General features: G+C 54.8%; 2 protein-coding genes across 4 annotated transcripts in view; both read right to left on the bottom strand.

Annotated features, from left to right (window-relative positions):
* The window catches only part of ZC3H6 (zinc finger CCCH-type containing 6), a 35739-nt gene extending 27809 nt beyond the window's left edge, over positions 1 to 7930 (bottom strand). Inside the window, exon 1 of one of the 2 annotated variants that reach the window (XM_083829667.1) lies at positions 7459 to 7930. In XM_083829667.1, coding sequence (XP_083685793.1) covers positions 7459 to 7772 — 314 coding nt within the window. In that variant the 5' untranslated portion in view covers positions 7773 to 7930. Of the gene's footprint in view, positions 1 to 2597; positions 3394 to 7458 lie in introns of those variants that run through there. The other variant, XM_083829668.1, reaches the window with a different exon arrangement.
* Positions 7931 to 12458: 4528 nt separating this feature from the next.
* Positions 12459 to 20011, bottom strand: FBLN7 (fibulin 7). Of its 2 annotated transcripts, none has more exons than XM_083829675.1 (8): positions 19072 to 20011; positions 16993 to 17152; positions 16610 to 16789; positions 15653 to 15778; positions 15414 to 15551; positions 15194 to 15331; positions 14557 to 14695; positions 12459 to 14408 (listed from the first exon to the last, which is right to left on the bottom strand). In XM_083829675.1, the coding sequence occupies exons 2-8, from the start codon at positions 17108 to 17110 to the stop codon at positions 14036 to 14038; spliced, it is 1212 nt and encodes a 403-aa protein (XP_083685801.1). In that variant the 5' UTR covers positions 17111 to 17152; positions 19072 to 20011; the 3' UTR covers positions 12459 to 14035. The 2 variants fall into 2 exon arrangements, with proteins under 2 accessions (XP_083685801.1, XP_083685800.1); XM_083829674.1 differs by having other exon boundaries at positions 18634 to 20011.
* Between the last annotated feature and the right edge of the window lie 107 nt (positions 20012 to 20118).

Here is a 20118-nt window from a genome sequence, read left to right on the forward strand (position 1 = left end):
TGTTGCTGAGTTTGCCTGCACCCTGCCTCTGAGTTCTTTCTTACTCATGAAAAATTACCTACATAACAAGCAATCCACAATAAAATGTAACCTGACAGGACAAAATGACAAGATACCTGCTATCTGGGTGTACACAAAGTCTCAAACACACCAGGAGAGGGCACGTCCCCACAATGAGTTAACTAAAAATATTTCAAGAATGAAAACCCTTCCTTATGTAATCAGCTGCCCCATCTATAAAGCAAGACAACAAAGACCCTGGATTAGAACAACACTTCCATCTTAGAATGCTCTGAGTGCAGCCAGGCAAGGTTTTTCACTATTTCCTACTGCTCAAAGCACTAACCAACTTCCTCATAGCTCTACAGATCAGTTCAAAACCAAACTCTTAAATGTTCAGAGAAATGCTATTAATTCATGCTGCACACATCGATCTAATCTGTTACGTGATCTCACTACCTTCCCATTATGGTCTGCATCTATAGTAAACTGGTCTGTCTGAGCTACCAATGCAGCAAAAAACCTGAATGCAAGATAAAACATAATGAAACTAGACGTACTACTTTTAAAACACCAAACTAGCACTAGAGTAAAACTCCAGTTCACATTAACTTAGAAAATGAGTATATCAGGCTCTTGCATCTTTTCTACAGAACTGACCCAAAATACTATATCTCACTTTCAACTTACTACAAAGGAGACTTGACAAACCAATTCAGCACTACAAGAGCGTTCCCACTGAAAGCTGTCCTGTCCCCTCCAGCCAACCCTGACTTCTGGGGCAGGGAAAGACCCTGGTTTTGTCTAGGCCTCACAAGTAACCAGCTCCTGGGGAAACTCTGTAAATTTCAGCTAGATAAATATTACATTTTGACAGGATTACATTTACATATCTAATACAATACCAGTACTTATATTTAGGGCTTTTTTTTTTTTTTAATAACGCTCTAGGTGTATTAAGAGTGTGGTTTACCATACACATCTCAGGTCAGAGGACAGAGTTTTCCAGAAGTCTTGCTGATTAAAAGTATTATTTAAAAGGTATTTGATTTTGTTAGTCTTCTGCTCTTCTGAAACTAAAGCATTATAAAGCAGTGTTTATAAACAGATGTATTAAAGTACATCAGGCTACTAAGTAGCACTTATTTATTCTATTTCATAATTTACCAGTGTAAGGACAAGTGCACTGGTGAGAACAGCTGGTAAGAGGAACTCTGTTTGTCAACATCACATGAGGAACTCTAAACTAGAAAAAATATGCTTCCAGCAGAAGTGTGGATGAAGCTTTTTTGTGCTCGTCCTCAATGAGAACTTTAAAACACAAAGCATCTTCAATCCCTGAAACAGCATCTGCAGTAAAAAGTCACAGACCTAGGAATGCCTACACCCTAACACATCTCTGCTGCTACTGTTGAAATAACATAACAAGTATATGCTATATCTTCAGCCATCCCAGTGTATTACTCTTTTGCTTTCTACATATCGCTTTTGGAACACACAGTGAGACACAGCTTACACTATTTCAATATTAAACTTAGGAAGCTGGGAGCAGGAATCAGAAGCTCTGAGGTCTGCCCTGAACCAGTCGCTAAATCCCAGTATGATTTTTGGACCAGTTGATCAACTCGTATGGCCCTCCATTTCCCCTTTTATAACACAGAATTTATGACTCTTTCTCCAGTGAGGGAACTGTTACATTCGCTCACAGACCCTTAGGTGTTTTTCAGTCCTCTGAAACAAGTACCAAGCATGGTTGTGGAGCTGTGTGGGGCGGAAAGGACTGAAAGGCGGCTGTCAAAAACCGTCATTTTAACTCCTGCACTTGTGTTACAAACACTGTGAGTAGATGTACGCTGAAGGACTGGTAGCTGTCACCCAGAAACAGTATTTTTGGAACTAGTTAGGAAGGCCAGAGCTGCCTGGAGAAAGGATATGAATTTCCAGCAGCTGCAGGAGAGAAAGGGAGGGAGGGAGGAACAGAGGTCCTTTCACCAGGAACAGGACTCTGGCTTTCTGCGCATGGGGACTGAGAGGTGGCAAAGATAACGTCAGTCAGACCTTAATCTGCATAAAAAAAAATCCAGTTAAACGTGTAAGGTGTAATCTGGCAAGAAAATGACGTTAAACATGGACCTGGTGAGACTCTTTATAAACAAAAACAATGTGGAAAAAAAAAAGAAAAAAAAGCAACTCATAACACCCTTTCCTACCTGACTAGCAGCACCAGGGCAAGGGAGAAAAAGAACAATGGTGACATTCAACAGACACCCGCTGGAAAGTGCAATTTATGGAAAGAAATGGAAAACAGCCCCCCTTCCCAGGCAGAATAAATAAATGAAGATGTATAAAAGGCATGCATTCGAGAAAATAAAACCCTGCTAACAATGCCCTTGCAGCCCCGTGAGCCCCCCGGCCCCCCGCCCCCCTCACCCCAGCCTTGCAGCCTGGAGGTGACCTGCCCCGCAAATCTACCGCCATCGTTAACCCCCTCGGCACATTAACACCCGGCATCATTATCATCATCATCATCATCACCACCATCACCCCACTAGTATCACCATTATGAGAAGCGGAGAGATAGAAGAATGTTACTCGACCTTTCGTCCCCTGCATGTTGCCTGTCAGAGTCGGGCATGTTTGGGTCAAGAACTGGGTTTGGGGGTTTGGAGAACAGGCTTTCAAAGGCCATCGTGCTGGCCGTGGTGTGGTGAGGAGGAGGAGGGAGGTGGAGGAAGGCAGGACACTGCCGCTGCCCGTGGTGCCGAGGGAGGAGGCGGCGGCGGCGGCGGCGCGCACGGCCGCTCTGGGGGCGGCTCGGTGAGGAGGAGGAGGAGGAGGGCCGGTCCCCCAGTGAGGAGAGACGATGAAGGTCGCACTCACGGTTACCTAGTGGGACACTAACGGGCACTCAGCGCAGGGCGAGGCCGCCCAGGCTGCGCCCGGCCGCCCCGCGCGGGCGGGAGGAGGCGGAGGCGGCGGCGACGGCGGCTCGGAGGAGCCGGCGGCGGCTCGGAGGAGCAGGCCCGGGGCACAGGAGAACGAGAGGACACACACACGGGGCGGGGAGGTGCTGGTGGCCGGAGATGGCTGCCCTACTGCTTCCTTACAAACATGGCGCCCGCTCGAGGCACTCTCACAAAATGGCGGCAGAGGCGGCGGCGGCGGCGGCAGCAGCGACCCCGGCGGCAGCGGCGACGGCGGCGGCGGCAGCAGCGGCCCCGGCGCCGCCCCCAGCTCGCTCAGCGCCCCGGCCCGCGGGCCCGCCGCCACCACTGCGTCCTCCGCGCCCGTCGGGGCCGAGACGGCGTCGCCTGGCGCTGGCCGCCGCCGCCGCCCGCGGCACGCTCCGGATCCGGCTCCGGCTCGGCTCCGGCTCCGGCTGCGCCTCAGGCTCGGGCTCCTCCTCCGCCGCCGCCACCGCCCCGCCCCCCGCGCCGCGCCGTTGGCTGCCGCCGCCGCACGTCACCGCGCCGGACGCGGCGCCCATTGGCGGCGGCGCGCCGCTCGTCACGCGCCTGTGACGTCGGGACCCGCCCCCCCCGCCGCCCCCCCGGCCGCCGCCGCCGCCCTGCGCGGGCGACGTGTGCGCGCGCCTGCCAGCAGGGGGGCGGGGCCCCGCCGCGCCGCGGGCGGGCTGGCGTCACGTGCGCGCCCCGCCGCCCGCCATGGCGGCCGCCGCCCGTTGCGGCGCTTCCGGCCCCGCGCCCTCTCGCGAGAGATGGGGGGCCCCGCCTGCGGCCGGAGGGAGCCGCTGCGCTCAGGGCCCCGCCGGCCCCTCAAGGGGCAACGAGGCCTGCGGCGGGAGCTGCCGCCGGGCGTGGGCCCGGGGGTTCATTTGTCTTTTTCCTTTTTTTTTTTTTTAAACACCTGGGAGCGGCTGGCTGCAGGCCTTCCCGACATGTCTCAGCTCGTAGCAGTCCTGTGCTTCTGATGTCCCCTTCTCCTGAGTTTTTAAAGAGAGAAAAACGCTTCTAAAAGTAAAAAAGAGAATCATAAGTGTTTTTTTTTTTTTTTAAAAAAAATAGAACACAACTCTGGGTACTCAGCACCTACCAATATATCCCAACAGAATAAAAATAATAATAATAATAAAAACACACCTTCCTTTCCCTCAGCGATCTTAGCGATGACTTGTGACTACCAAAAGCAGCCCAGCCACCACCTTAACAAGCCCCACGGGTGAAGCACGGGTAATTACGGGGTAACTGGCCTCAGCACCTCTAAGGGACGTTGGGTTTCCCCAGAGAAATCCTCCCCAGGGCACAGGCCTGCTGCTCATCCTCAGCAGGTCTGAGGTTTCCTCACAGCATCACAGCCGCTCGGACACTTACTGTAAAACAATATTGCCAAACAGCACCTCATTTAGCCTTCATTTCCACGCTTATTCTTTAGACAGCATGGCTGTATGTTTCAATAAACTGCATTACACTGTTAAAATAGCCCTTGCGTTCATCTCGTCCGAACAGCCTGCGCACAGAGGTTGCAGCCAGCTCCTGTACCAGAATTAAAGGGTCATTATTTGAAAGAGCTATTAATCTTCTCAGCCTACATACCGAGCTGAGCCTCCAGGCAACCAACTTCACCAGGTCCAGTATTTCAGAGTTTTCCGCTTCAAAAAAAAATCAATTGCCCCCGCCCCAGTCTAGTTCAAGTTTGACTCTTTTCAGCCAGACCAAGGCACTTCAGAGTTGTTTAGTCCCAAATCCCTAGGGCAACCAAACTGGGGGTGGGGGGGGAGTCCTTTCCACTCAGTGAAACCACAGAAGACCAATGTATCTTATTAGCTCAAGGATATATTTACTGGAGAACACCTTGAAGCCATCGTACGCATTAATATCTAGACATGACATAGGCAATAGCTCTAATTTTCAGGCTACATGGGAAATTCAGGTCTTTTGGTGACCATGTTGGCAGTTCCTCTCCAACAAAACTGTGAAGACTGCCATCCACAACTGAGCTGCGCCAGATTGCAAAAATGAGAGCCCCAACCATGATGACCAACAGCTTCAGAAACAGCCTTATTCTCTGATACAATAGAAAAAGAAAAAGGAGAAAAGAAAAGAAAACCCTATATCATCACAGAATCGTCTAGGTTGGAAGAGACCTCCAAGATCACCTAGTCCAACCTCTGACCTAACACTAACAAGTCCTTCACTAAACCATATCACTAAGCTCAACATCTAAACATCTCTTAAAGACCTCCAGGGATGGTGGCTCAACCACTTCCCTAGGCAGCCCATTCCAATGCCTAACAACCCTTTCAGTAAAGAAGTTCTTCCTAATATCCAACCTAAACCTCCGCTGGTGCAACTTTAGCCCATTCCCCCTCGTCCTGTCACCGGGCACGTGGGAGAATAGATCAACCCCCACCTCTCTACAGCCTCCTTTAAGGTACCTGTAGAGAGCAATGAGGTCTCCCCTGAGCCTCCTCTTCTCCAGGCTGAACAACCCCAGCTCCCTCAGCCGCTCCTCCTAAGACATGTTCTCCAGACCCCTCACCAGCTTCGTTGCCCTTCTCTGGACTCTCTCAAGCACCTCCATGTCCTTCCTGTAGCGAGGGGCCCAAAACTGAACACAGTACTCGAGGTGCGGCCTTACCAGAGCCAAGTACAGGGGGACAATCACTTCCCTTGCCCTGCTGGCCACACTGCTTCTTATGCAAGCCAGGATGCTGTTGGCCTTCTTGGCCACCTGAGCACACTGCTGGCTCATATTCAGCTGCCTATCAACCAGTATTCCCAGGTCCTTCTCTGCCAGGCAGCTTTCCAACCACTCATCTCCCAGCCTGTAGTGCTGCTTGGGGTTGTTGTGCCCCAGGTGCAGGACCCTGCAATTGGCCTTGTTGAACTGCATACAGTTGGCCTCAGCCCATCGGTTCAGCCTATCCAGATCCTCCTGCAGAGCCTTCCTACCCTCAAGCAGATCAATACATGCACCTAACTTGGTGTCATCTGCAAACTTACTGAGGGTACACTCATCTAGATCATTGATAAAGATATTAAAGAGGACTGGCCCCAGTACTGAGCCCTGGGGGACACCACTAGTGACCAGCCTCCAACTGGAGCCAACATCCTCCTAGCCTCCGACTACACTTCTCCTCAAAATAAGAGCATTTAAAATCAGCATGACCGGGGCCTATAGAAATTTGCATGTTAATTCAGACTGATAATAAAATTGTTACTTAGAGAAGAAATTATTGGCCAGCACAGGATTAAAATCTGTACTGAAAAGGCAATCCAGATGCTTTTATCATCACTTCAGTGATTTTGTGTGTGTGGGTGGATTAAAAGGGAGGACATTCAACACTCATTCAGAAATCCATAACAAAGCCATGGAGCAGGACGCTGAAGAGCTACATTGAAACCAATAATGCAACAAAAGCAAATGAAGGCCTTGTGGTTTATCTCACGCGATGGTTGGGGCAGGTCTCACCTCTCTTCAGCAGCACTTGCTGGCTCACGCAGCTCAGCCAGCCACAGTCCAACGTTTCCCATGCTCTTATTACTCTGTAGTCTATCAACATGGACGGTAGCTCTCCTCAGCATCTCCTTCTGTGCATGTTGCTTTGCATTTTCAATAAATTTCATCCTCTTCTGCAGTACTGTGTCTCTAAGTTACGTACCTTAACCTTAGGATAGTCTTGCCCAACTCAAATAAATAGCATCAGCTTCAAGTGTTGTCACTTCATTGCTCATCGTTTCTTCCATAAACTTATTCCTACATATCTATTTACAACAACACTGGCACCAACACAGAGACATCCCACCTGCCAGACCCCTGCATGCTGAGAGCTGGCCATTCATTCCTGCCCTGGCTCTGCTGACTCTCAGCAGTTCATAGTCCCTGAGAGAGCCTTGTTTGTTGTTCTCTAACAATTTTAATGTTATTTCTTTTAAGATTGTCTTTTGAGGGACTTTGTCAAAACGTTTTGGAATAAAACCAAGTAAGTTACATCAACTTATTTTCCTTTACAGGCTAGTCTCCTTGGCTTACAGGGCTTTTCAGGACATATGACTCTCTTTTTCCAGTGCCAGCAATCCTAACACAAAAATAAAAGATGAGAACACCCACATTGGTCCCCATTTGGGAGGGGTGATCCTACAGTTGCTCTGCTCTGACATAGAACATTTTTCCCCCTACAAACAAAAAAGTGTCTTTTCCCCTTTCCTATGCCTGATCACCTACAGTGCCTTACTACTGAGGCTTGTTACAAAGTCCGACAGAAGAAATAGTTGAGTGCACAGCAAAGCTAATGAAGCCTGCCTTCTGCACTGCTGGCCAAGCTTGCTGAAGTGCATTCTGCGAACAAAGCACTTCCCGTAGCAGAAGCATTCCCATTATCCCATTAGAGTTTCACTTGTGCAATGGCTTGACTCATGCTGCAGCTTTCCGCTTGGCACTGCAGAGAATTCCTCTCCCTGCCTATTTTGATTTCAGCAGCCTGAGGTGGCTCCTTACCTCCAGAGCATCCTCCTGCCCCTGCCCTCCAGAAGGGCTCTGCTACGAGTGGCTACAGGCGATGCTGTTCCCCACCGAGCCACCTCTGGAGAGCAGAAAGGCCCAGGGAAGCCAGCTCCTTTTGATCCCTCAGATATTGCAGCTGGGACAGTTCCTGTCCCTGCAGTTCCCTGTTTCCCATCTCTGGTTTGCATGCTGTCAGGCAGCCTGGCTGTACTCCAGGCTATGGAGGAGCTATCTCCCCACGGCCGCACCTCCATGCCACAGCGGCCAGGCACCAGGACCTTAGGATCCCTGCTGCTGCGGTGCTGCATGCCAGTCTAGTTCCTGGCTAGGTGAGCAGGGCAGGAGATCACGGCCAGGTTCAACCAAGCATCCAGGCCAACATGCACATTCATGGAGAAGAGGCAAGTCCTAGGTCAAACCAGCAAAGCAATCTGAGCTGGAGACCAGTGCTGCCACAGTACAACTCAGGCAGGGACTGAAATGGGGCTCCAGGAAGCATGGGCAGGGGAATGGGTGGTGGCTCCAGGTGGAGCTGGTCAGGGCCATTAAGACTAATTAGTGCCCTTGGTATGTGAGCATCCCCATGTGCTGTTTGTCAGCACCATCTCCCCAGGCAATAGAGAAAGAAGAGAACTTCAGGTTTAAAATAATAGTCTGGGTCCCACTTTTCTTGCAGCACACACAGGTCTTCTCCAGTGTGGGGCATGTGGAGCCCTCTCCATGCAGCTCCAGGGGGACCCTGGCACCTATTGGTGTCCGGACCCCTTTGGGACTGTAGCACTGGGTCTGCTCCCTGCTCGGGTGGACAACTCCTCTTTCACCTTGTGGGTTGGCACAAGAGCTGTGTGTGCTCCTCAGGCATACCCACAAAATTAATTTTAAACGGGCAGAAAAATGTGTCAGCACAAGCAGGGTAAAACTGTTTATTTAAATATCCTTACATGTGTTTGCGTTGTCAAGGAAAAAGGTATGCCTGTGAGAAGTTCGTGAATGGCTCTTTTTTTCAGCCTTTTCAAAGTATAACTAAATTTGGCAATATCAGCTAAACGAATTCCCCAGTACGCTCTCTCAGATATCACAGATATACTGGGATCTGGGGTATGGTGTGTAGGGCTTAGCAACATACCTAGCAACCATAACAAATAAAAATGTCATGGTTCAGCTCCTCATTAAGGCCCGTAACAGGATTAATAAGTGGTGTGGAATGCGTGCTCGTGCTTTCACTTTAGTGAGGATTCAAACCGTGATATAAATCTGCGGGGTGGGAGGAGATGGCACAGCGCTAATGTATGTGCTGCGTGCCAGCATGGCCTTCTTGGAGCTGCTGGCCTGGCGCTGCTGCAATAAAATTCAGATCTTAAAAATAGCTTTGCTGGTGTTCTCTTCTGTGTATAGCAAGAGAATTGTCACTGCTGCTTGTGGGGATCTGTCTCATTCAGCTGAGGGTCTGTTTGGTGGGTGAGTGATGGTACCTGTGGTACCTACAAGGTTTGGCCAATTCACTGGGTTGCCCAGAGTTGTGCAGAAAGCTTCAAGACCCCATTCCTGGGCTCTCCGACATTGGGATGTCCTGTGTGACCATGTAGGCTCACGGGTGAGTAGGAGGGATGCCTGCAGTGGCTCCAGCGCCCCGTTCTCATGCGCCTCAAGGAAAGAAATACCCCAGTCCTTCCCCAGTGGGATATGCCAACCACGCCTACTTTAGCTGTTGGAAAGTCTGGATGGTCCTTAGCTGAGCGCATGCCCCACGTGCTCTGCATTTTCGTTGGCTGCCAAGTGGGAAACAGTTGAAATAAGGTGTTGTTTCCTCCTCCATCACAGCCCTTTGGGATGGGCTGGGATGTGCTCAGGCAGGCAGCGCTGGCTCCGCTTTGTTCCTTTGGCTTTGCTCTGGGCTGGATAGAAGAGTAGCAGAACAGGACAGGTGGTCAGGAGCGTCTGGTCCTCTCTTCAGGCCCTATGAGCAGGCACAGACCACAGCAAGGTGACTCCAGAGAGAGCCCTCAGCATGGGCAGGCAAAATCCCAGCCCTGCTGCCAGTACAGGAGGTGGAGGAGCGGGGAATGCACAGTCATTCTGCACTTCTTGAGGTTCTCCTTCCCACCTGGCCTGGGAGGCTGGGAGAAGACAGAGTAACCCCATGAAGCTTCGTGAGGGGACCTGGAGTGGGCTCAGGCACGTGCCATGCCCCGTCCTCTCTGAGACAGCGCTGCCTAAGGACCCCCCTGTTTGTCACAGCTACCATTCCCTCCCGGAGTGGGACCAGGTCGGTGCGGGTCACTTGGTAGAACATTCAGGAGGTCCAGGGCCATGGCCAAGGTTAAGTCTTAATGACTTCTTTTGGAGCATTTTCTCATTTTGGTTCCCCTCTCCTTTTATGTGTTTTTTGGGCCTTGTAGACATTCCAGGCATCTCTCTATGTATTTAGATTTGGGGATTATTGCCTTCCAAGCAATGCTGGGGACTTAGTGCTGGACTTCAACTATCTAAGCTGTTTCTCGGCCCCACTTGCCAAGAGCATTCAAGTATGTCTGCCACACACGAGGGCTCTTCACCCTCTATTAATTACACCTACACTTCTTCCCTGATTTCTTTGCTGCTTCTCACCCTGTCAGGTGCATACCACATGGCCCTGCGTGGCTCCATGCATCCCACGTCCACCTCCATGCGAGGTCTTCAGCTGCTCCACACCTAAGGGGGCATCCAGGGTTTGTCCCGGGCTCGGCTCATGCCCGTGAGCCCCAAAAGGAATCACTGCGTCTGGTGGAGCCCATGACTCGCTCCTGAGTCACCTCACACCTTCCTTTCCTTGCTGCTGCTGGGCCTCTGCCAGCACTCTGCTCTGCTTGCAGGCTCCCCCGTGGCCAGAGCATTTGCAGGGCAGGGATTTTGACCAGCGATGATTGGGATGCAGGTGATCTGTGGTCCGCATCAGATGTGGGTTTGGGCTGCTAGACATCAGGCACGGTGGCTGTGCTGGGATGTCCCCTTTCGACACCACCACACCAATGATGGAGCCACCTCCTCCTGCTTCTCCACAGCACCGGCTTGGGAACCCTGTACTGGAGGGGGACGGAGGTTCATCCCACCACCAGGCACTCCACATTGCTACTGTGTCCCCAGCCACCCTCCTTGGTGGCTCTGGTGCTCTCCCAGAGCATGCAGAGCACATCTGGAGCCAGCTGCACGGGGAGAGCTTGCTTTCAGTGCCTGTAAGGGGAGCAGAGGCAAACCTAGCTATTTCTTGGGCTCTGGAATGTTATTATCCCAACGAGAAGTTGTATTTACTGGGACCAGAAGAGCTTCTCACTGCACATTCCAGGCTGCAAGATGCTGCAGTCACTTCTCTGGGAAGGGGAAAAATCTCCTGCAGTCAGCTCAAATGCTGGTCAGAGGCTTCCAGCTCAGTCCAGGCACTCCAGAGCCAATCTTAAACATTTCTGGGGCTGAATGAGAGATGTGCAGCCAGCTAAGGCTGAGAGACATCTGAGCTTCCCAGCTCTGATCCTGGCCCTCAGGGCAGGTCAGGAGCACCTGGAAGGACGGGCACTGCTTCACAAGCCCTGGTGGCAGAGATGCCCCTCCGCGTCTCCGTGCCAGTCTTCAGTGTCCCATCCCATCTTGGAGAGGGGAAACCAGTTCACCCTGGCCTTGGGAACTGGGAAAATGCTGTCAGTTAAGGATTACACTGCAAGGAAAGCCGGCCTGAAGGTCCAAACACCCATCTCCAGCCCCATGAGCCAGCTAAAGCATCAGATGGAAACTATTCAGAAAGTCATCCTCTCCTGCTTCTTGGGCAGCAAGCACACTTGCAGCGGTGCGTTTCATCCGTCCCATCCGGCTGCGGGCAGGATTCGGGCTCTGCCATGCAGGGAAAAGCCCTGCATAAAAGAAGAAAAGCCAAACACATACAGCTCCTCCTGGCAGCCCCAAGCCCAGCCAGGCCCAGGCGCTGTGGGAAGCGCATCCCCAGGCACAGGGATTTCGGCACCATCCCTAAACACCGCAATGATGTGCTGCAGAAGCATCCCAAAGCAGGCTGTGCAGCTGCGGCAGGGCAGACCCTGCTCCAGCAAACCACAGGCTCTGAGCTGCCCCATCCATCATCTTCTTGCTCATAACTGTGTTTTCTTTCCCCAAAGCTGCCCACCTTCAGCTTTTCCAAAAATATAAAAAATGAAAAGCCCCCTCTCATCTCAGCCCAGCTCCTTTGCTGGAACCCCAAAGTTTCTTCTCTGAGCTGGTAAGAAACTGGTAGCTTTTTCTTGCAACGGACAGGATTTGGGGTTTTGCAAAGAGTTTTCACTCTCCTCAAGCCCTCTCAATCCTGCAGTCCCTTTTCAAGGGACATTTCGCCGGGTTCACCCAGGGCATGGAGCAGTGCAGGTGCCTTGTGCTGGGACATGAGAGAGGGGAAGGAAAAAGGCCAGCTCCCTACACAGAGAAAGCTCCTTGTAAAGCCCAAGGATCAAAGGGTGCCTCAAAATGGTTTATTTGCCTAACAGCCATGCTGCTCGGCCTCTTTCCCCTTACCAGGTGGACATCCCCTTTCTCCCAGGAGCAGGATTTTTTCAAATCTGGGCTGAGTTCGAGGGAAACGAGAAAGCTGCTTTTTGAAGGACTACCAGGTGTCATCGCAGAGCCCTGCTGCACTCAGTTTTCCTTTAGGAAGGTGCTTTTGTTCTGCTGGAACAAACCCTTCTTCCGCATAGCCCTGCTTGGGGTGCTTTGGCCAGGCAGTGCCTGCTGTCCCCAGCCGCTTTGGGGGCTGCCTGTGCCACCAGCTGCCCGTGCCCAGCCCCGAGCCCCATGCCTGTACATCCCAGCACCTCCTGCCTGCCCTCCCAAGCAGCATAAAGCAGAAAAAAAAAAATAACCAGGGCAGGTTATTGCCACATAAACCCAGAACCCATTCCCAGATGGCTTGGGGTGAGCATCCCCACAGGCATGCTGGCCACACGCGCATCGGGTACTTCATTCCGCTCTGCACCTACTCAGAGGCTATATCATCCTTTAATTGTATTAAAACCAGAATAATGAAGAAACATGCATAATGTTGGTGTGGTTTACATGCACAAGCGCTGCACTGAGGAACGGGGCGAGGTGGGAGACTGCAGTGGTGCCTCCCCACGGCTTTTACAGCTGCGTCAGGACAGGAGCTGCCACCGCACCCGAGCTATTCCTGCAGCTGCATTGACAGTGGAGGCAGGGGGGTGTTAAACAATGAAATATTCACACCTCGAGCTCCTGCAACATGAGCACCACATGCAGCCGAAGCGGTCACTGTCCCTGTGTCACATTCATGCTGGCTTACCCAGGGCTTCCACATGGTTGCAGACGGATGCAGGTGCGTAAGCACATGTGCCAGGGGTTTAAGGAGCTGCTGCCTGTCCGCTGAAGCATGGGACAGCCCTTAGGTCCTTCCACCCATCCCTCCCCTCTGCTCCTCGCACAACATGATGCTGAGGGCTCACTCATCCCTCTGGGACTCATCCTCTGCCCGTTGGCGATGTTCCTCATGCGGACGAGAGCCATCCGGGCGGTGGCTGAGGAGATGGTGCTGCAGGGATGGCGTGCTGACGGGCCAGCATGGCACAGGGGAGGTGGCAAGAAGCACTTGCAACTTCCCCCCAGCTACTTCAAAAAAGCACCAGGTGAGGTCCTCCCCGTGCATCTCCGGTGACCTGAGGGTAACTGACCCCAGCTGGTGCCAGGGGTTGTGGGAGGCAGGGAGCAGGAGCTGCTCCACCGGCTGTAGGGCAGCGCCTCTTCCCTCGAGTTGTGGGACACGATGCAGGCACCCACGCAGTGGCTTCAGTTTTAGACAGTCTCAAACTCGCTGCCTTGGAAACAGGCTGTGAGCAGAGGCTGGGAAGAACTTGTGGCTTCTCAACACATGCCGAGAGCTACAAGCAGCGACGTGCATTACACCACACGAGATTTCTACACTGCCCTAGGGCTCGCTGGGCACAGCATCTGCTGCCCTGAGCAGCACCAAGTGCTCGAGCTCTGCCCTGCGAGCCCCGACTGGGATTTTCCCAGCTGCGGCTGTGGAAAGCCCAGCACCGAAACACCGAAACGCTGGGAGCGGCCCCTGCCCCGCAGGCTGGGGGTCTCAGCATCAGTGGGGAGCATTCACATGAGCAAGCCCAGGCCAGCACAGAGGAGGGCTGACAGCACCAGCTTAGCTTCTTTCCTACAAAAAGGAATTAAAGAGGAAGTAAGGAGCTTGGTTTCTGTCCACTGCCTTGCACCACGTATGTGTAGAGGCGATGGGCCATCCTGCTGGAGCCTCGGGTGAAGACGATGCTCAGCTCTCACAGCCCAGCAAGCAGACAGCCCGTGCACCCAGTTTCTGTTGCACCTCATTTGCTGTTTTTTCCACATAGGGAAGTGTAAAAGCGACCTGGAGGCTTGTGATGCAGAGGGGAGGACAGCTGGCTGTGGGGCTTCAGCACATGCCACCACCTGCAGCGCTCCAGGTGGGGGATGCTGAGGAGGGACCATCACCATGGGTCTGGCCACGTGCATGTGAGACCACCCAAACCCCGCAGCCGCCCCCCAGCCCCCCCTAAAACTCGTAGGCAGAGACAAAGACAGTGATTTTGGAGAGGTGCTTGGCCTGGAAGGTGCGGTCCAGGTACTCAGACATGTCCACATCCACCTGGATGGTCTGGGGGCCCTTCAGGCTCTGCACGAGGATGAGCTCCCCGGTCTGCCGGTCCGAGCGCTGCATCACGAAGTGGCCCCGGTTGTTGCCGCCCACGATGCCGAAGCGGAGGCTGTCGGGCCCCGGCCGGCCGGGTGCCGCCGCCGTGGCCATGCGGAAGAGCGGGGTGGGGGTCAGCAGGTTGGAGGGCAGGGGCAGGTAGTGGAAGGAGATGGTCTTGGGTGCCTGGTGGCATGACCTGCTGTCCATCGGGCAGGGGTTGCGCTCGCACTGGCTGCAGAGGCGATGGAGAAGGAGGCTTTGAGAGAGCCCGGGTGGACGTGGAGGTCCGTGTCCCCCTCCCTGCCCAAGGAGGGAGGTGGCGTTGGACCAGCTTGGTGGCTACAGAAATATTTAGGGGACAGGGCCCCTGCCATACTTACAAGGGCGATGTTTTCACATAGGTGATGTTGCCACCGGGCTGGGGACACTCAGGGCGGACGCACTGGAAGCTCCCTCCTGTGTTGATGCACGTCGTCCCCTGCGTGCAGTTGTCCTGCGACAGGGTGCACTCATCGATGTCTGCAAAACAGGGTGGGACAGCAGGTCACCCTCCGAGGGGACCTAAACATCCTCTTCGCAAGGCTCATTTTGGCAGAAAACAGGTGAGCAATTTGAAACGGATCAGGCATCACCACTTACAGTCTTGTTTTTAGTTTGGATCTCCTCTTGGGGACCACCCCATTCACATGGGGCAGCTCCGTGACTCGGCGATGCTCTCCCTGCTCTCTGCTAGCGAGGCACAGCCCCAGAGCATCGTACACCACTTACATGTGCTGCAGCCACCTCCCTGCCCTCCCCTCCCCTCCCCTCCCCTCCCCTCCCCTCCCCTCCCCTCCCCTCCCCTCCCCTCCCCTCCCCTCCCCTCCCCTCCCCACCCAGCAGGGAAACCACCTCTCCATACAAACCCATGGAGATTTTTGCGAGCCAAGATGCTTGCAAGCAGGGCAGGGGAAAAGAAAAGAGTTGGAAAAGGAAGTAAAGATGGCATTTTCCATGTGGAGAAGCGGGGGGCCTCACCTTCACAGCTCTTGCCGTCAGCCAGGAGGCTGTACCCGCCGGGGCAGGCGCAGCGGTAGGAGCCGGGGAGGTTGATGCAGGCGTGGGCGCAGAGCCGCGGAGCCCCCTCCGCCTGGTACACCTCGCACTCATCGACGTCTGTGGGAAAACAAGGCAACCGTGCTCAGCCGCAGCCCTCGTGGGTGGCAGCGGCCCCGCTGGCGGACCCACCACCGCTTACCCTGGCAGAGGCTGGCGGTGGCCGTGCCGCTCATGTGGAAGCCGGGCTCGCAGCGGCACTGCTGGGTCCGCTCAACCTGGGCGCAGCGCGGCTTGCGGCTGAAGGCAGGGTCGGCCGTGACGCTCAAGGGCGGGGGTGCTGGGGGGCACCGCAGGGCAATGGTGAGCGCAGAGCATCCCTGCTCGGCTCCCATCCACCCGATGCCCCATGTGCCAGCCCCGAATCTCAGAGCCACCCACCCGTCTGCGTGCGGTGCTGGCAGGCGGCTCCGCTCCATGCCGGTGGGCAGAGGCACCGCTGCTGGCTTGGCCCCTCCACGCACGTCCCGCCGTTCTGGCAGGGGCTGCTGGAGCATGCGCTGATCTCTGCCGTGCAAAAAACCACACATTTCATTTATTTTCTTTTCTTCTTTCCCTTTTTTTTTTTTTTTCTTTTTAGGCGCATTTAGCTACCCCATGGCACATTCACCGAGCCCAGACGCCAAGTGTTTGCAACGCGGTGGTGCTGCCCCAGTGCGATGGCTTTGCTGCAATGGAAGGAGCCTTCAGATGCCCTTTTTGCCCCCCATCTCTGCTGCAGGGCTCCCTGTTTGGCTCTAGCTGCTTTTCTCAATGAGAAGAGCCAAACCACCGCCATGCAGGCTGCAGTGACCAGGGACAGCCGCGATACCTCCCCTTTGGTGGACCCCAATAGTCCCTCTTGTTTCAGGAAGCCAGGATTGTCCCCGCTCTTGCAGCTGGACCCAGCAAGCCCAAGCAGATGGACACAAAGCCGCCCGACAAGCATGGGCTGCTGCCCCATAGGCCTGCTCAGGGAACACAACCTGCAAACAAAATGTGTCTCGTTGCAGCTTGCAGTGAAGGATGCCACGCCCAGAAACTCTATTTGGGAGGCTTTGCCACCCCTTCCCGTCCCCTCGGCAAGCCTGGGACCAGAGGCTCTTTCCACAGCCAAGTGGAGCTGGGATCAGGACCTGGAGCACCCAAATAGATGAGGAGCAACAAGAACGCCTGTAGGTGGTGATGCAGCTTCACTCTGCTTTGTCAGTTTGGAGAACCCTTAAGCAAGACCAAACCACGCTTTTCCACACCACCCCAGCCTCACCAGCCAGCCTGCCTGGTGCCAATTTTACCCCAGGAAACGCTTCCAGCAGGGGTGACCCCATCCAGCCCCTGACGAGGGCACCGCAGCAGTACCTGTGCAGCGCGGCTCCTGCCCGCTCCAGCTGCCGTTGGCCTGGCACGTCCGCGTGCTGGAGCCCAGCAGCTCGAAGCCAGGGTTGCAGGCGAAGTGCACCTCGTGCTCCACCAGGTACTTCGTGCCAAACTTGCGTCCGCCAGCTGGGGCTTGCAGGGCAGGACAGGACACAGCCGGAGCTGTGGGGAAGGGATCAGGCAAGGGGGGGGCCACAAGTGGCTCCCCCTGCAGCTGCAGGTTTCTCCTGCTTTCCCAGCCCACCCGTGCCTTGTGGCTCCATCCGTAGAGATGCCCAAACCACCGCCCGTGCTTCGGCCCTCGGCATCCCGAGTGGAGGCTTGGAGTGGAGCCCTCCGAGGCCCCTGCCCACTGCGGGACTCACCGGCTGGCGGCTCCATGGCAGCCTTGCTCAGGGCGGCGTGCAGGGCGCTCAGCCGGCTCCTCATCAGGCGCAGGCCCTCGGCGAAGCGCGTCTCCTGCCCCTTCAGCAGCTGCTGCATCTGCCGCACAGCGGCCAGGAGCTGCTGCCTGCCCAGGCAGCTCTGCGGGTGCAGCGGCTGCTCAGTGGGGCACATGGCACTCCGCAGCCCCAGCCCCAGCCCTGCCACCCATATGGCTCCTCCCCCGTCCCATTTTGTGACCGCACAGGGGAGTTTTGAACGCGGTGTAGGAAATCCCTATCTTGGGCATGGTGTCCTACATCTAAGAGGGCAACACAGCGCTCCCAGCCAGGCTGTAATCATTTCGTTAGCCTTGGGAGAGATGCCGTAATTCATGTTTAGTCCTGCTGGAGCGAGAACCATGTCCCACTTCCATATTACAAAATAATAGGAAAACAGATGTCTTGCGAGTTCTTCTGGGGCCAGAAACACTTGTGGGACTTCTGCCTGCAAGCTAATGGTTACCGAGAGACTGACTCATGCAGGCGACGGGCATCGTTATTATAGGTTTCCTGTGGAATTGACTGCAAACCGAAGAAAAAGAGCAAGAGCTGAGCAAAGTAAAGTCAGTTTTGGAGCTCAGAGATTTGCAGAGCATGCAGGGCGGGGGACAAACACTCCCTGGGGAGCCCCTTTTTTGCTGATGGGGAAAGGGCCAGGGTCTGTGCAGCATGAGGCCGGGGGCAAGCAGAGCTGGCGGAGGAGGGGGGAAGGAGGGGGGGGATTTGTGGCTCCCCAGCCACAACACATGGCAGGGAGTTATCCACCCCTGCAAACAGCGACCAAGGGGGTGCAGAGGAAAAAGAGAAGCCAGCATGCTCGGACCACTCCACAACCATCCCCTGCCCATGCTTGGTGCCTCTCGGGGTCGTGGGGGATGAGCTGGGTCCTGCCTGCAGCTCTGGGGTACACCGCACAGGAGGAGGGAGGAAAAAGCAAATAGATGCCTGGCATTCAGCTCACTTTAATAAACAGCTCTTTGTTAGGGCTGGTTTTAGTTAGCTTCAAGAGCCAGCAGAGCTCCCTGCGGGACATTGAACCATAACAAACCCCCATTGCCCTGCAAAAATGGTCGTATTTTTTGCTCCCGGTGTACTTGTTCGTGATTTCAGGTGTGGTGAAAATAAAATAAAATTATTTAAAAAAAAATACACAAGCCCTGTTTAAGCCTTGCCATACACTGACAGCCTCCTTGCTCACAGCTCCCTCCCGCAGCTGCGGGTGCAGGCAAACCTCTCCTCCCACCAGGCTCCAGGCGAGGGGAGCAGAGCAGCACTGGGACACGCTCCCCAATCACTCACCTGCCGGCTCCAGGAGCCGGGGTGAGGTGTTCACAAATTGCCTGAAGCTGGGAAGGAGGCTTTTAAGAGCAGGGAACACACAATGCATTTTACGCTTTAAGCTTCCTGCTTTGGCAAGAGGAAAAAGAGGAAAGAGACCCCCCCACACCACCAGGAGGCATTCCAAGAACCCTGTGGCACTCCTGTCCCATGGGAGGCAGAAGGATGAAGCCACACAGGGAGACGCATGCGGACACCCCTAGCCCCACGCGAGGATGAGCACCCACACCCAGCACCGCTCACCTGGGACGCCCGCGCCGCCGGCCGTGCCGCCAGGCACAGCAGCAGCAGCAGCAGCAGCAGCAGCGGGAGGCTGCGGCGAAGCCCCCAGGTCATGGTCCCGTGGCTCAAGCAGGGCTTTCAGCGGCGAGGAAAGGCTGCAAGCTCCCTCCGCCCGGCACCTCTGCCTCCTGGCTGGGATGAGTTATCCCTCCCACGCCGGCCCCGCGCACCGCGGCCGGGGAAGCCGAGCCCTGGCGAGCGGCACAGGCGGATGCCAGGCGCTCCCTGCGCCCCAGCTCCCGCCACGGTCACCCCAAATGCTGCCTGGGGGAGCTGGCTGAGTGCCCCCCTTCTGCCTGCAGGACACCCCCCAGCAGTGCCAGGCCTGCTTTTTAAGGGGGGGCTGTCTGTGGTTAGTCACACTTGCTGCCACCATCAGCCGTTCCACTTTGCTGTCACCTAATCGTGCTGGCTGCCTTGACTTCGACAAACCTCCGTTGCCGTGCCCCATCTTCGGCGAAGCCCATGTTGTCAGCCCGACGTATCCCTGTGCAAAGAAAATGTTTGTGGCCAGATCCACCTGGCGCGATCCTCTTCTGCAACACCCCTTTTTTTTTTGCAGAAAGGCCATTCCTGTAGCTGCTAGGGCAAGTGAGCACTGTGCAGCCCCTCGCCCACCAGCCCCACACTGCAGCCCCTTCCCCAAGCCCATGTCCTCCGCTGTGTCCCCTGCCCCAGCCCGGCACACCACCACTCACAGCATTATTTAATAAATGCTGCACTGTGTGGGGTCCCTGCACCATCTGCTGGGCACAGCACAGAAATGAGAGCTGGGGCTGGAAGGCTTCAGGGCTCAGGGCAGGGCTGAGGAGGCTCCTGGGGCAGATTTTTTTTGTAGGGGGGGTCTCCCCTCCCTGCAGCAGGGTACTTTAAATGAGCCCATGCTATGGGAAGAGAAGAAATCCCCCCCCAAACAGAGGAGGGCATCGCAGGGCCACTCCATCCCTCCTGGGCCTCCACATTACAGCCTCTCATCTCCCCGTCCTCATGGAGGAGTGATGGTTTTCTCGGTGCTCAGACGGGCAGGATGCTCGGTGGCTGGCACAGGTGGCAGGGCCACTCCTGCTGCCTGCCACTGGCCCCACAGGGATGCACCAGGGACAAAACAAAACCTGTGGTCTGCAAGAGTGGACTTTGAAGCACCTGGTGCACCTGTTTGGGGTCCACTTTGCAATTTTCAACAGGGATGTCCCGCAACATGAAAGCCCCCCAGAGGGCTATATGTCAGCCCTGACCACCCACAGGGCTGCCTGTTGAAAAAGCCATGGAAAATGCTGAGAAAGGTTAAAAAAAAAAAAAGAAGAAGAAAAGAAAAGGAAAGAAAAAGCCACCCGAGGCCAGCTGCAAGGCTGCATCACCTTTTTGGTGCTAGCGCAGCCTCTCACTACTACAGAAAAAATAGTTATGGCATTTAATTACCAAATAAGAACAAACCCCTGTGACTTC

The sequence above is a fragment of the Anser anser genome (genome assembly GCF_964211835.1).
Source record: "Anser anser genome assembly, chromosome: 3".
Taxonomy (NCBI): domain Eukaryota; kingdom Metazoa; phylum Chordata; class Aves; order Anseriformes; family Anatidae; genus Anser; species Anser anser.

What these genes read in the sequence shown, in the direction of transcription:
- FBLN7 (XM_083829674.1), bottom strand. Translation starts at nt 18,726, where the DNA reads ATGACCTGGGGGCTTCGCCGCAGCCTCCCGCTGCTGCTGCTGCTGCTG. An exon ending in TGCCATGGAGCCGCCAGCCG is followed by an intron (nt 16,790 to 16,992) that starts GTGAGTCCCGCA and finishes CCTTCCCCACAG; the next exon opens with CTCCGGCTGTGTCCTGTCCT. An exon ending in TATGTGAAAACATCGCCCTT is followed by an intron (nt 14,409 to 14,556) that starts GTAAGTATGGCA and finishes TCGCCTCTGCAG; the next exon opens with CCAGTGCGAGCGCAACCCCT.